This window comes from Sus scrofa, chromosome 12, assembly GCF_054392235.1.
Source record: "Sus scrofa isolate SSC_HxYL_T2T_F1_AM1 chromosome 12, Sscrofa_HxYL_maternal_Yorkshire_Landrace_v2.0, whole genome shotgun sequence".
NCBI classification, from domain to species: Eukaryota; Metazoa; Chordata; class Mammalia; order Artiodactyla; family Suidae; genus Sus; species Sus scrofa.
In genome coordinates, this window is record NC_139394.1 from 65,335,004 (window position 1) to 65,350,687 (window position 15,684).

General features: G+C 51.7%; 1 protein-coding gene and 1 long non-coding RNA gene across 9 annotated transcripts in view; both read left to right on the forward strand.

The window, feature by feature from the left end:
• LOC146398432 (uncharacterized) overlaps positions 1 to 15,684 on the forward strand; it is a 134,648-nt gene that overhangs the window by 10,276 nt on the left and 108,688 nt on the right. The gene's annotated exons all lie outside the window — the stretch shown is intronic.
• Positions 1 to 15,684, forward strand: part of LOC110256118 (uncharacterized) — a 77,842-nt gene that overhangs the window by 3,352 nt on the left and 58,806 nt on the right. For 3 of the 8 annotated variants that reach the window (XR_014822006.1, XR_014822008.1, XR_014822009.1), the window contains exon 2: positions 3,004 to 3,098. The exons of 2 other annotated variants lie outside the window; for them this stretch is intronic. Coding sequence is in view for 1 of the 6 variants with exons in the window: in XM_084986456.1 (XP_084842582.1) it covers positions 2,013 to 2,019; positions 3,004 to 3,098; positions 11,456 to 11,591 (238 nt within the window). In the remaining 5 variants the exon portion in view is untranslated. Of the gene's footprint in view, positions 1 to 1,484; positions 1,675 to 1,857; positions 2,020 to 3,003; positions 3,099 to 11,455; positions 11,955 to 12,414; positions 14,569 to 15,684 lie in introns of those variants that run through there. 3 more of the 8 variants (XM_084986456.1, XR_014822007.1, XR_014822005.1) reach the window with 3 other exon arrangements.

Genomic DNA, 15,684 nt, shown 5'->3' on the forward strand with positions numbered 1-15,684 from the left:
TTCGTTAACCACTGCGCCACGACGGGAACTCCCCTTTCTGATTTTTAAATGATCTTAAATACATCCTTAGCACATAAACACACACACACATAAACAAATTAATGTGTGCATCTTTTAAAAAACCGTGTCCAGGAAGTACCCATGGGGTCAGCTTCATTGGATGTTTTCAACAAGGAGGGTTGAGGATTTTGTTGTGACTCTTCCCCGCCCCCCTTTTTTGCTTTTTAGGGCTGCACGTGCAGCATATGGAGGTTCCCAGGCTAGGGGTCCAATCAGACCTGCAGCTCCCAGCCTACGCCACAGCCACAGCCACACCAGATCCGAGCCGCATCCGCAACCTACACCACCTCTCACGACAATGCCAGATCCTCGACCCACTGAGTGAGGCCAGGGATCAGATCCACATCCTCGTGGATACTAGTCCGCTTCTTAACCCCCCGAGCCACAGCGGGAACTCCTGTCTTGACTCTTTGGTGCCTCTGGCGGTGACCCTCTCATTGTTCTTAAATGTGCTGGGATGATAAACCATATTAAGTGGTTTCCTCGTGTTAAGTAATCCTGAATATAATGTGCTGTTCTGAGCTGCTGGATTATGTTAATATTTGACTTAAGAATTATGCAATGGTGGTTTCAGGTAACATTGATCGTGGCTTCAGTTTTTTGTGTAACATCTTCCTAAGGGTTGATGGTGATGGCATTCATGTTACACGCATACTGTACATAAAGAAAATGAAAGCTATTTCCTTTATGAAGGCTCTGAAACGTTTCCAAAACACAGGAAAGGTCTGTCTGATAAAACGCGGGTGGAATTCTGTGCGGTTGTCACGGCTGGTGTTTTTGAGGAGTTTGTCGTTGCAGCTTTCACAGTTTCTTCTCTGAAAATCAAGTTCCTTTAGACTTTATTATCTTGGGGGGGGGTCAACTCGGCAAATGATACAGAGTTGCAGAAATGTATCCATCTTGTCCAGATTCTACGCGTGCATAATTCTGCAGCACAGCCTGTCACGTGCTTCTGGGGCAGGTGGCTGTGTGGTGACACCCACATCTGCATTCCCTGCAGTGACCAGGCTTTTACCTCCTTCAGAAAAGTCTGAGAGCAGGATGGACCAAATGCTGGCGAAGGTCCTTGAGGGACTGCTTTTGCTCTGGGTCCAGCCAGTAGCTTTTCACCATGCAGACGGGTCTGCATCTGCCCCTGCTGCTCTGTGGAATTTCAGTCCTACAGCCATCGAGAGCCTTCCGTGTCACACACACACACACACAGGTGCTCCGTGGCTTTACCACGACTTTCTGGAACTGCTGTCCTTTGATGGCTTAATGAGTAACTGACCTCGGCGTCATCTCTCTTGGGTGACCATGGGGCACTGGGCGCCTGCGGGTATCAGATGCATGTCAAGGTGGACTTTGTCATACTCTCTTTGGGACACAGACCTGTCACCTATTTATTACTGTCTCATTTCTACCCACCCCCGTCCTGGACACAGGGGACATTCTCTTCCGCCAAGCAGCAGGAGCCTCTGCCCCGATGAGCTGCTGGGGTTGCATAAGCGGCTTCACTTGAAAAAAGCAAAACACCTCAAGGACCTCGTCTCAGACTCCAAGCTCCTTTAGCATAAGAACGGATCAGATTCCCTTCCTGTCCTTCAAAGTGCTTCTTGCTGTTGTATTGAGCAGGTACTCAGGTTTGTTAAACAGCACCTGCTTTTAAATGTTTAAAGTTATGCAATAGGGAAATTTGCTGAAAAAACATAAAAACACGAAGAAAGTTAAAATTACCTCTCGTTCACACCTCACATGTAAAAGCTGAGGCATTTCAAGGTGTCGTCTCTCAGCCGTTCCGAATGCTTTGTATTCCAGCACTTCTTCTGTGATTGAGAAACGCGGGGTGATGCTGAGTCTGTCCCCCTATCCAGCCTCTCCTCAGGATGGATTCCTGGCAGCGGGCTCCGTCCGTCCCAGGGTGTAGACAGTCAGCCTGCCTGCTGCTCGGTGCCAGAGCCAATTCCCGTTAAATGCCAGGTCTGTGGGAGGACCTGCCTCCGTGCTCCTTTCCCAGAGTGGCCCAGATGCGGGAGGATGAGCTCAGGCTGACTCCCGGTTCATGCCCTGTCCCAGCTCAGGTCTACACAGCCTGCCTGTGCCCCGCTGGGGATGTGAGCAGCTCTTTCCTCTTGGAGACATAAGGATCCCTCAGTGCTTCAGGAGAGGGGCATTGTTTGTACGTGGGGGGCCCTTTGTTAAGGAGACAGGCATTGTTTGTATTTGGGGGGGCCTTTGGTTCCCAGTAATCTCTCCCCCACAGCAGTTGGAGAGGCAGTTTCCAAGGGGGTTTTGAGCACGCTGGGGGCTCACACACTCACCGCAGTCGGGAAGCTCCCGGTGGGGGTGGGCTCGCACCTGACTTGGCATCAAGCCTGGAGCCTTCAGGGCTGGAACGCTCTTCCCTGACCTCCGCCCCCGCTTTCTGCCCCCCCTGGGCCCAGCCTGCCCTCCCCTCTGCCCGCGGGCCCTGCCTGGAGCCCCACCACTGGCCCGTCTGCCCTCTGCCCGCACCCTCCTCCTGGCGGGGCTGCAGGTCACGGCTCGGCCCACGTCCTGCTGGGCCCTGGTCACTCTTAGCAGCGTCGTGTTTCCTTGGCCACCGGGTGTCTCCCCAGGAGCTCCTAAGCCTCGTGAGGGCGCTGACCCCCTCGGCCTGTTCCTTCCCATGTTTCCAGCCCTTCCACCACCACCCAGCCCAGACAGAGCCCGGGAATACTCGTCGGGGCCGCATATAAAGCAGCAGACAGTCTGGGGGGCGCTTTTTATTGTGACTGATGGACCGACTGCCCCGGAGAGGCCAGGGCACGCAGGCGGCTGACCCTGGTCCCTAAGGACCGCGCGTCTCGGGGCGCTGTTCTAAGTGCCGTTTGCTGTGTGGACACCACGGGGCCGGGACAGCGCTGCGCTGACGGTCGCAGGATGGAGAAAAGCGAAACGGGGTCCCTCGCTTTGCACCCGCAGGTCTCTGGTCCGGACTGACGGTCTGCGTGTCCCTGCAGACCCTCTTCTACCTGGTGCACATCTGGAGGACGGACTGGACCAGCGCCGCCCAGCAGGTGAGGGGCAGCGCGGCCCCGGGGAGGGGGCCCCTCGGGGTCAGAGGGCAGCCACGCACCGGCAGCCTGACTCACCTGGGCTCGTGGTGCGCGTCGCGTGTGGGTCGGGGCCGAAGAAGGTCTCACGCCAGCAGGTGTTTGTTCCGTCAATACTGAGCCCTTTGCGTCTGCTGGGGAGGCTCGGCCGGAACCAAACCAGCCTAGAAAATACTTTGCAGAGTTCCCGTCAGGGCTCAGTGGAAACCAGTCTGTCCAGCACCCGTGAGGACGCAGGTTCCATCCCTGGCCTCTCTCAGTGGGTTAAGGATCCGGTGTTGCTGTGAGCTACAGTGGGGCTCGGATCCTGTGTCGCTGTGGCTGTGGTGCAGGCCGGCAGCTGTAGTTCCGATTCGACTCCTAGCCTGGGAACTTCCTTCTGCTGTGGGTGCCCCCCTAAAAAAAAAAAGCCGTGGTGTCGTCGCCCTGGGCGAATAGCGGTGTGTCCTGTTTCTCCTGCTCTGTCGTCCGGATTAGGCCTCCTGAGAAAACCCCGTGGTCGGTGGTTCCCTGTAAGCAGGGCGAGCAGCCCGTGCCCCGTGGGAGGGACGCGGGACCGACCTGCGGGCAGAGGCCCGGGCGGGACCCTCGGCGTCTGGGCCCGGAGTGCCCTGTTGGCTGGTCGGGGTCTGGGGTGAGCGGCTGGGGGCGGGATCCCCGAGGAGAGGGGCCTGGGGATGGACAGAGGGCGGGCAGGTCCTGTCCGCCTCCCCCGGACTGACCTGCGGACACGGCAAGTGCCCAAGACGCTAGTCTGGACCCTCGGCCCCGAGCAGCCGTCGGTGCTCATCTTTAGACTTTCTTCCGTGCGTCGGTGGCGGGAACAGGGCGCAGCGCGGAACCTCGGTTTCGCCTGCACCTGTCGCAAGGGGGACTTCTCTGTGGCGGCGTCGGTTTAGCCCTCGCTCTCTCCCTTTCGCCTCCCTTTTAAGAAATGTTTTCTTACATGTAAGGATAACCTGACCCCCTTGCTGTACAGTGGGAAAATAAAAAAAATTATTAAAAAAAAAGAAATGTTTTCAAGGACCGGAACTAAGCCGGGAGGCGCGCCCACCGCCCCCGCGCCGCGTGGGCGATGATCCCGCGGACCCGTCATGGTCACAAAGCTGACGACGATCCTAAACGGGGCGCTCGCGACGCCGCCGCCTCGCCTGGTCCGCGGCTTCCACCCGCTGCGGTGCTTCCGATGCCCGTGTGTGCCCATCATTGGGAAGGTCCGCAGTGTCCTGTTGGAGACCTTGCAGGGCGCCCGAGTTTTAAGTAAAAATTTCTCCTCGACGTGAATGCTCCTGTGGCTTTTAAATGTACAAATCCGATTGTCCCTTTGGAGTGTTCATACTCCTCCTTCTTCTTCTTTTTTTTTTTTTGTGGTTGTAATGTTTTTAATCTTTAGTAAAGCGCTGTATATTAAGAAAAAGTCTTTTGAAAACACATACCAGCCTACTATACAGGAGTCTTTAAATAGTATGCCTTTTAACGTGAGCAGTAACCTGTTAAAGTTTTCTTAATTCCTGAGATAATTATTGTGGTTTACTAGCATGTTATCCTGACAACATGCTTTTTTTGCCTTTTTTTTTTTTTTAAAGGGCCGCACCCACAGCATCTGGAGGTTCCCAGACTAGGGGTCGAATCAGGGCTGCAGCTGCCGGCCTACACCACAGCCACTGCCAGATCCCAACCCACTGAGCGAGGCCAGGGATTGAATCCACATCCTCAAGGATACTAGTCGGATTCGTTTCTGAGGCACCATGATGGGAACTCCATGACAACATACTTTTTTTGGCTGCACCCGCAGCACATGGGAGTTCCTGGGCCAGGGATCAAATCAGAGCCAGAGCTATGACCTGTGTCGCAGCTGCAGTAATGCCGATCCTTAACCCACTGTGTCAGGTCAGGGATCGAACCCACACCACTCGCTCGATTCTGCTCGTTTTGTTATCTATAAGTGCTTCCATAAACGTCTGTTTTGTGCTTGAGTTTTGCATGTTTTTCCCACTTGTCTAAGTGGAGCCGTTCTTACATGCTTCTTTGTTCCCCATTTCTTGAACGTAGCTTCGCTCTTGTGAAATCCACCCATCCGTAATTCAGCCACTTCCCCTTCTGCGTAACACCCCGCTGACTGCAAACACCACACTTGTCGTTGCTTTTTTTCTCTTTGTCTTGTCTTTTTAGGGCCGCAACCGAGGCATATGGAGGTTCCCAGGCAGGGGTCCAATCCGAGCCTCATCTGCGACCTACACCACAGCTCACAGCAATGCCGGATCCTTAACCCTCGGAGCGAGGCCAGGGATTGAACCTGCGTCCTCATGCATGCTAGTGGGTTCGTTTCCACTGAGCCACAGTGGGAACTCCCTGCTTTCATTTTTGATTTTGGGGAATTTGGCAGCTGCCTACTTGTTTGCTTTCCTCACTGTACAAGTAATGCTGTAGCTCTGATTCAACCCCCAGCCCGGAAACTTCCATATGCTGCAAGTGCGGCCCTAAAAGGCAAAAGAAACAAACAAAAAACCCCGCATACCTCTGAAGTATCCACTGTTAACATGCTGTAAACTTCCAGGCTTCTTTCTTTGTGCGCCTACTGAGTTTGGCTCCCAAACTCTGGGCCACGGTGCTCAGGGGACAGCAGTACATCCATAGGGATGATTCAGGGTACATGAAAATTTCAAGGGCAACAGAATGAGGTGTGACACCTGTCAGCCACCACGCAAGCTGTCAGCTAAAGGTACTCACAGTTCTAACATTACACGCATCGTGTCTTTCGTCACGCTACCGTTATCTTTGCAAAACTGATGTCAGCAGTTGCTGTGATAAAAAGTTACTGTGTGAAGTCAGCGTGAAATAGGAAGTGAGGGTAGCAGGTCCACCCCGACCCCAGCGTCTGAGAAGTTAAGTGCCCGACAGGTGCAGGCGTCCCACTAGGAAGTAATGGCGGTTATTAAAGAATGAGACCGAAAGACACTATAATCTTTTAAAATGTATGTGTATTGTTTTAAAGCAGCTGCTAAAGTGTTAGCACATAGGTAATTATTAACTTGTTTAGACCTAAGTTACAAACAGGTATGTCTTTTGTCCTTGGGGTGCCCTGAAGAAAAACACTGCAACACTAAGAGTGCCATTAACCAAGAAAGCATGGGAATCTCTATCATAGACATTTTTTAACAAAGTGAATGTGGGGTCACATTGTGACACTCTGGCTTTCAAAGGGTCAAGGGACCGTCTCCAAGTTGTGAGTCCCTGATGGGGGTCCACAGAGATGCAAGCGTCGGGTGTGGTCTTCGCCTAACTCTCCGTTTCTGGGATAACTGCTGCCCTGGAGAGTTCTTGGCCATGTCACGGCCTGTAGCACATTCTCTGGGGCATGGACGGGCCAGTTGCTTTTTCACGTATGTATATAATCCCCTCCACCCCCGTCATCAGAATAGCTTTTAATTGGTTTTTAAATTTAAAAAAACTTTATTACAGCATCATTAATTTACAGTGTTGTGCGAATTTCTCCTGCACACTGAAGTGACTCGGTCGTACATGTACGTTCTTCTTTTATCTTCTCTTCCATCCTGGTTTATCCCAGGAGACTGGATAGAGTTGCCTGTGCTGCACAGCAGGACCTCATTGCTCATCCACTCTGAATGTCATAGTTGGCATCTACGAACCCCAAACTCCCCATCCATCCCACTCCCCGCCCAACCCTTGGCAACCACAAGTCTGTTCTCTATGTCTCTGAGTCTGTTTCTATTCTGTAGATAGGTTTATTTGTGTCATATTTTAGGTTATACATATGAGTGACATCATAGGGTGTTTGTCTTTCTCTTTCTGACTGACTTCAGTTAGTGTGAGAGTCTCTAGTTGCAACCATGTTTCTGCAAATGGCATTATTTCGTTCCTTTTTATGGGTGAGTAGTATTCCATTGTATATATGTACCACACCTTCTTTATCCATTCATCTGTTGATGGACATTTGTGCTGTTTCCATGTTCTGGCTATTGAGAATAGTGCTGCTATGAACATAGGGGGTCATGGATCTTTTTGTATTAGAGTTTTGTCCAGATATATGCCCAGGAGTGGGATTGCTGGTTCACATGGTAGTTCTCTTTTAGTTTTCTGAGGAAGCGCCATACTGTTTTCTGCAGCGGTTGCACCAATTTACCATCCCACCAACAGTGTGGGAGGGATCCCTTCTCTCTTCACCCTTTTCATTGTTTGTAGACTTAGCAATGATGGCCGTTCTGACCAGTATGAAGTGGTATCTCATTGTAGCTTTGATACGCATTTCTCCAGTATTTAGCAATGTTGAGCATCTTTTCATGTGTGTTTTGGCCACCTGTGTGTCTTCTTTGGAGAAATGTCTGCTTAGATCTTCTGCCCATTTTTTGTTTGTTTGTTTTTTGATATGGAGCTGCATGAGTTGTTTGTACATTTTGGAAATTGATCCCTTGTGGGTGCATCGTTTGCAAATATGTTCTCCCATTCTGTGGGTTGTCTTTTTGTTTTGTTTGTAGTTTCCTTTGCTGTGCAAAAAAAGCTTTTGAGTTTAATTAGGTCCCATTTGTTTATTTTTATTTTATGACTTTTTTTTTTTTTTTGTCTTTTCTAGGGCTACATCCACAGCATGTGGAGGTTCCCAGGCTAGGAGTCTAATCAGAGCTGTAGGCGCCAGCCTACGCCAGAGCCACAGCAACGCAGGATCTGAGCCGTGTCTGCAACCTGCACCACAGCTCACAGCAACGCCACATCCTTAACCCACTGAGCGATGCCAAGGATCGAACCCACAACCTCATGGTTCCTAGTCAGATTCATTAACCCCTGAGCCATAACAAGAACTCCCCGTTTATTTATTTTTGTTTTCATTTTTATTACTCTAGGAAGTGGGTCCAAAAAATATCACTGCAATTTATGTCAAAGAGTGTTCTTCCTATGTTTTCCTCTAAGAGTTTTATCATATTCAGCCTTACATTTAGGTCTTTAATCCATCTTGAGTTTATTTTTGTGAATGGTGTTAGAGAATGTTCTAATTTCATTCTATTACATGTAAGTGTCCAGTTTTTCCAGCACCACTTATTAAAGAGACTGTCTTTCCCCCCCTTGTATATTCTTGCCTCCTTTGTCATAGCTTAGTAAACCACAGGTGTGTGGGTTTAGTTCTGGGCTTTCTATCCTGTTCCACTGATCCGTATGTCTGTTTTGTGCCAGTACCATATTGTTTTGAGGCCTCTAGCTTTGTAGTATATTCTGAACTCAGGGAGCCTGATTCTTCCAGCACCATATTTCTTTCTCAAGATTACCTTGTCTGTTCAGGGTCTTTTGTGTTTCTATACAAATTAAAAATTATTTTTCCTTCAGTTCTTTGAAAAAAATGTCATTGGTGATTTGATAGGGATTGCACTGAATCTGTGGCTTGCCCTGGGTAATGTAGCCATTTTGACAGTATTGATTCTTCCAATCCCCAAACATGGTGTATCTTTCCGATTGTGTTGTCTTCTATTTGTTCCATCACCATCTTGTACTTTGCAGAGTACAGGTCTTTGCCTCCTCCTTAGGTAGGTTTATTCCTAGATATTTTATCCTTTTTGATGTGATAGCAAGTGGCATTGTTTCCTTACGTTCTCCTTCTGAACTCTCATTGTAGTGTATAGAAATGCAGGCGATTTCTGTGTATTAATTTTATATGACGCAACTTTATTGAATTCATTGATGAGCTCTAGTAGGTTTCTAGTAGCATCTTTATGATTTTCTATGTATAGTATCATATCATCTCCAGACAGTGAACGTTTTAGTTATGGTTTTCCAGCTTGGATTCCTTATATGTGGTTTTCTTCCCTAATTGCCAAGGCTAGGACTTCTAAAACTATGTTGAACAGCGGTGGTGAGAGTGGACATCCTTGTCTTGTGCTTGATCTTAGAAGAAATGCTTTGAGCTTTTCACCATTGAGAATGATGTGAGCTGCGGGTCTGTCATATATGGCCTTTATGACGTTGAGGTGGGTTCCCTCTAGGCCCCCTTTCTGGAAGGTTTTATCATAGGTGGGTGGTGCAGCTTGTCAGAAGCTTTCTCTGCATCTATTGAGATGACCGTGTGGTTTTTACTCTTCACTTGGTTAATGTGGTGTGGTGTGTCACCCTGATTGATCTGCAGGTGTCAGAAGGTCCTTACGTTCCTGGGATGAATCCCACTTGATCCTTGTGTATGAGCCTTTTAATGTACCGTTGGGTTTGGTTTGCTAGTATTTGGTTGTTGAGGACGTTGGCATCTGTTTTCATTGGTGATATTCGCCTGTGATTTTCTTTTTTCAAGGTATCTTTGTCTGGTTTTGTTATCAGGATGACGGAGGCTTCGTAGGATGAGTTTGGAAGCATTTCTTCCTCTACAGTTTTTGAAAATAGTTTCAGAAGAGTAGGCATTAACTCTCCTCTAAGTGTTTGATAGAATTTGCCTGTGAAGCCGTGTGGTCCTGGACTTTGGTAATCACAGTTTTAATTTGAGTATTTGTGCTTGGTCGGTCCTGGAAGATTGCACCTTTCTAAGAACTTGTCTGTTCCTTCTAGGTTGTCCATTTCCTTGGCATGTGGTTGGTGTACCAGCCTCTTCTGATCTGCTGTATTTCCATGATGTCAGTTTTAACTCCTCCTTTTTCATTTCTAATTTATTGATTTGCCTTCACTTTTTTTTCCCCTGATGAGTCTGGCTAAAGGTTTATCGGTTTTATCTTTTCAAAGAACCATCTTTCATTTCATTCATCTTCTCTATTATTTTCTTTGTCTCTATTTCATTTATTTCTGCCTTGAGCTTTCTGATTTCTTTCCCTCTACCAACTTTAGGTTTTGTCTGTTCTTTGTCTGGTTGCTTCAGGGGTAGAGTGAGGTCGTTTGGGATTTTTCTTGTTTCCAGGAGTAAGAGTGTATTGCTATTAACTTCCCTCTTGGACCTGCTTCTGCTGTGTCCCCTAAATTTTGGATTTCCCATTTTCATTCCCGTCTTGGTATTTTTTCATTTCCTCTTTGATTTCTTCAGTGATCCATTGGTTGTTTATAGCATATTCTGTAGTCTCCATGTGTTTGTGGGGTTTTGCTGTTTTTCTTTTCAAGTTTTGTTGAAGTTTAGTTGACTGCCAGTGTTGTATTGGTTTCAGGTGTAGAGCCAAGTGGATCAGTTCGGGGGTGGGTGTGGGTGTGTGTGTGGGTGTGTGTACACACACCTCCGTTCTTTTTTCCCATGTAAGTTGTAACAGACTGTTGAGTAGATCTCCCCGTGCTCTACGGTGGGTTCTTCCCGTCTCTCTTCTGTGTCAGTGTGTGTATAGGTTATTCCCATCCTCCTAAGCCCCCCCGGTTTCCCCTATGGTGACGGTAAGACTGGTTTTGACATCTGTGAGCGTGTTTCTGTTTTATAATTTTTGTCTCATTTCTTATTAGATTCCGCATGTAAGTGATATCATCTGATGTTTGTCTTTCTCTGACTAGAAATGATCAGAGGACAGGACCCTCGTCAAGCTACATGCGCCTTTGTACTGCTTTTTGGGGTACAGACGTCATGCTGTTTTTCTTGCTTGACCTCTTTGCTTCCCTTTGTCCTGTTCCTTTTCCCCAGAACAGCAGCACATGCGCTGGCGTTCATTTTCCTGCCTTTCATCTTTTTCGTTGTCTGACAATATGCACAGCATAAACTCTGTCACTTTCGTCATTTTGAAGGGTAGATGTCCCAGGCATTAACTACATTCAAGAGCTTGTTCCGTTGCCACGGCTCTCCACTTGCAAATCTTTTTCTCACCCCAAACAGAAACTCTGCACCCACTGAGTAACAGCGCCCCATTTCCTCCTCCCCCGACACTAAACCACAGGTGGCTCTGCTCACGGCATGACAGGCCAGCAAATTCAGGAATAACAACTTTAATCAGAAAGCTAGCAGACTAAGAAGGTGGCAAATGGGGGTCTCAAAAAACCGTCTTGCCTCAGAGCGAATTCGGGCTCCTTTGCACTGAGAAGGGGGAGGGGCCAAAGGTCACTCACGAGCTGTCACTTGCGTGGGGGCAGGGCTCACTGCAGTGCTGACCCGTGGCTGAGCAGGGCCACTAAAGGTCGCTCACTGGCGGTCTGTCGCTCACAGCTCCCCCCGTCCACGTCCATTCCACGGGCTCGTGGGAAGGGGGCCTCGACCTTCCTGGCGACTTCCTGCTGACCATGGGCGGTGGGGGGTGATGATGGATGGGACTCATCAGCCTTGTTCTGGGAATAGGAAGCAATACAGGTCTCTTTACCTTCAACTATTTAAACCTAGTAAAATTCCTGCTCCACTGAAGCTCTGATCTCAGCACCTATCCTTTTTCCAGAGCAACCATATGTCTTTGAAGGGGTCGCAAACCCATGGCTCCCTGGGCCCCTCGGGAGTCAGGTCATTGCCTGGTGGCAGTGGGGCTCCTCTGACCGTGACGAATCCGAGGCTTTACTCCGGCTATAACCTGACGGGTGAGTGCGTGTCGGTAACGCCACGTGGGGTCCTGCCCACCTGCAGTCAGCTGGCGCTCGGGCCCTTCTTCTCTCCAGGTGTAAGGAGGACTCCGTCTCCAGGTCAGAAAGGGTGTAAGCTACCTCAGGTGCATGGGCAGACCTGCTGGAAGCAAACTCCTGAACAGAGGTTGGCGGAGTGCCCAGAGTCCTGGCATGGTTGGCAACTGCTGGAACTTTCAGAGCACTTAGAGACAGACAGACAGACAGACACACCCCACCCCCCGCCCCCACCACACACTGTTTCGAGGGGGCTTCAGTCAAGCCTGCTTCTGGGAGCCGCTGTGACCCACAGCAGGGCAGCCGGCCCGGCCTCATCCCCAGGTAAATGGTCTCCTGACACTCTGAGCCATGCTCCTCTTTAGCGTCGGCTCGTTTTCTCGGCCTTTCCTGGGGCTCGTGGTCTCCAGGGTGAATGTCGCTCCCAATTAACGGGCGGGGCTTTCGGCACTTGCTGGGCCGTGCTAGGGACAGAAGCAGGCCCATTGTCCCTTCGAAGGGAGTTAGGGGGCCCACCTCGGGGCCCGATTTCCTTCAGGAGGGCTTTAGCCACCTTGGAGGCTTTTTCTGTGCTGATAGGATCGGCCTCCACCCATCCTGAAAAAGTGCCCACAAATACTAGCAGGTATCGGAAAGGTCCTGCAGCTCGATTCTATTTGCCAGTCTTCTGGGGGGCAGGTCCCTCTGTGTTGGGTCCCCATCTGGGGAGGCCTCACAGCAACCTTTGGATTATTTGAGCACAAAGCATGCAGTTTTGAGCGACTCGCTGGATGGTGCTTTATAGGTCAGATCTCATCATCAGTTTTTGAATCCGTGGCAAGCTGGCACCTCTCCCGTCGCGGGACGCTTAGGAATGCGCTGGAGCACTGGGTCCAGGAGGGTCTCGGGGGTTGAAACACCTCCTCGTGCCCTGCATTTCCAGCCAGGCGAGGCCTGGTCAAGACTGAACCCCACTCTCTGGCCCTCTCCTGGTCCTTTTCTGGATGTACCGGCTGCTATTCTGACAAGTCCGTCCGGGCGAAGGGACCCTGACGGCTGGAGAACCGCCTTCCTTTGCGGCTCCTCTGCAGCTTGCTCAGCTGTCTGCTTGCATTTCATTCCCTGAGCGTCGCCCTTTCGGTGGCCTGGGCGGGGCATCCTGGCCGCTTGTGAGGGCGTATGGACTGCCTCTGACAGGGACAGGTTTTGTGTCTTTATGGTTTGAAGTGGGGAGCCCCTGTCTCCGGACTGCCCCGAGGGCGTGCGCCCCGGAGACGGCACGCTTAGGGTCTGTGCCCGTGTGTCTGCATTTTCCCCCGGTGGCCGCAGGGCTCCTGTCAGAGCCCTGGTCTCTGCCTTCTGAGCCGAGCTCCCGGGCGGCAGGGCTTTTGCTTCAGCAGCATTTTCAAGGGTCACCAGCGCATCCTCATGGCGACGCCGCCCTCGGTCCATGAAGCCGTTTGCCTCGTGAACCGTCCCACGTGTGGCTCAGCCAAGGGCTGGTCCGTTGGGTCCCGTGTCCTGGAGCTCACCAGCCCAGCGACACGGAAGCAGCCGCGTTCTGGGGACGGTGTGGCATCGACCGGGAGCAGCGCAGCTGGACTCGGGGCTGAAGTGACTTGAAGTCGTAGTGAGAGTTGTCTAAGAGGACGGCTTGGTGCTTTCCCGTCCTCCTGGGGGTCAGCCAGTAGCCCCCTTGTTGTTCCGGTAAAGAGAGGACAAGGGACAAACACAGAGGTGGGCGGCCCCGGGGTAAACGTCTCAGCTTCCTCGGGCGGGTCACAGGTAGCTGCCAGAGCTCGGAGGCAGTCTGCTCCAGCTGTTTTGAGAAGCAGGCAGAGGTCGGGGGAGACTCCCCGGGGACTGAGTGAACACCCCGAGATGTATCTCATGGACGCCCCATTTGAAAGGTTTCTTAGGTCTGGCAGTCCCCAGGCCGGGGTTCCACTGACCTTGTCTTTCTCGTCGCCAAGGCTCTTTGGCGCTCCGTAGTCCACGTGAGGGGCTCAAGGTCATGTCCCTTTAAGGCCTCAGAGGGGCTTTGACGATGAGCGCATCCGATGAGGGGGTCCAGATCCTGCAGAATCCTGCCATTCCCAGAAACCCTCGCGGGTGCCGGCGAGTCTCAGGTGCGCCCAAGCCTGCAGGTGCCTGTTTGCTGTCTCGGGCAGAAGACTCCGCTGTCCTTGGGAAAGGGCCAAACCCAGACGCGAGACTCGTTGCTTTCAGACTGGAGCCTCCGTCTGGGAGGAGCCGGCTTCTGCGGATCTTCTGCCGACACGCATGGTAGGGCGGGCTTGCTGTGAGCAGGCCGTCCATCCGCATGGTGGGTAAGAGTCCTTCGTCCTGTGTGAAGTTTCCAAGGTCCCTGGCCAGCATTCCCCCAAACGAGGTGGGGGGACTCTGAAATCCTTGGGCAGGACTGCCGGGCAGTGCTGTTTCTGGGCCCTCCCATTCCAGGCCCAGCAGCTGCTGTGATTCTTTTGCAATAGGGATGCAGAGAAAAGCACCTTTCGAGTCTAAAACCGTCACCCAGCCGCCTTCTCCCGGCACAGGTGTGAGTAGGGGGTGGGTCAGAACCACAGGGTGCAAATCGTGGGCCGTCTCGGTAACAGCCCTCGCGTCTTGGGCAAAACGATACTCTTGCTGGGTTTGGATTTTTTTTTTTACCAGGAGGATGGGATGTCATGTGGGGAGCTGCAAGGTTTAATCAAACCTGTTTTCAAAAACTTTTCGAGGCATTCCCGTCGTGGCGCAGTGGAAACAAATCCGACTAGGAACCATGAGGTTGCGGGTTTGATCCCTGGCCTCGCTCCGTGGGTGAAGGATCCGGCGTTGCCGTGAGCTGTGGTGTAGGACGCAGGCGCGGCTCAGATCCTGTGTTTGCTGTGGCTCTGGTGCAGGCTGGCAGCTGTAGCTCCGATTCAACCCCTGGCCTGGGAACCTCCATATTCCTCAGGTGCAGCCCTAAAAAGACAAAAACAAAACAAAACAAAAACACTTTTCGAGAATTGGCTGAGCTCCCTTTTGGCCTCTTGCCTCAGAGGGCACTGTTTTAGATGAGGTGTCTCAGCATCCCTTTATGACGGCATTTGTATCAGCCAGGCGTTCTGGGCCGCCCTGGGTGCCTTCAGCCCATGCTTCCGGCCTCACCTCTTTGCAGGCCTCTGGGGGAAGGGGCGCTGCCTCCTTTGTTGGGGCATCCGCGAGTGCCATGTGTAGGCTCACGGTGCGCTCCCGTGGGACTCTGATGACAAGCCCTTCTGGCAAAATAGTGACTTGAGCATTTAATTTACAAAGAAGATCGCGGCCCAGACGATGGATCGGACGCGCTGGCGCGTGTACGCAACTGGGTTTCAGGGTGAGGTCCCCTCATCGGCGTTCTAGCCGTTGTAAGAAAGAGCAACTGGTCCTTCTCCAGAAACTCCCAAAACTGGGATGGATGGGGTGTTTCCTGTGCCACCCGGGTGTTTACCACAGGGTGTGTCGCACGCGTATCTATCGGAAAGCCGGTCCACGGGCCCCGCCGTCGGAGTCACCCGGGCTCCTGTGGGGATGTTGGAATTGGGCGCCTCAAGTCCAAGGGAGCCCCTGGGCCTGTCCGTTCCTCATCAGAGGCTTCTCTTGCTCTCCCAGCAGAGGCTCCCGCCTTTGTTTTAGCGGTTTTGTCCTACTCTCCAGCCTCGGGCGCTCTGCTCCCCAGGCCCGGGTGGCTCCCTCTCTTACTAGGTTCCTTGGCTTCGGGGAAACCAGTGCTGCTGCCAGAAGGCAGCCTCGTCTCACAGCCTCTGGCTTCTGCCGTTGGTCCCTGTGGCTGAACACTTGGCGAGCACCCTCTCGCTGTTGTCATTCCCCTCTTACATCTGGGGCGCTCTGTTTCCATTCTCGTATTTTCGGGGGCCTCAGGGTCTGCAGCAGTGTAGTGCCCATAAGCTGGATAGATTCCTCCTGCCAACTCGGATGGGTCCTCATTGGGTTCTGGTGCATCTCCTGGACTTTGTCTCAGCTCCTTGCCCAGGCAGCCCCCTTGGCAGACCCACCGAGACGCCTGGCCGTAGTGCCAGGGCGGGGGGGG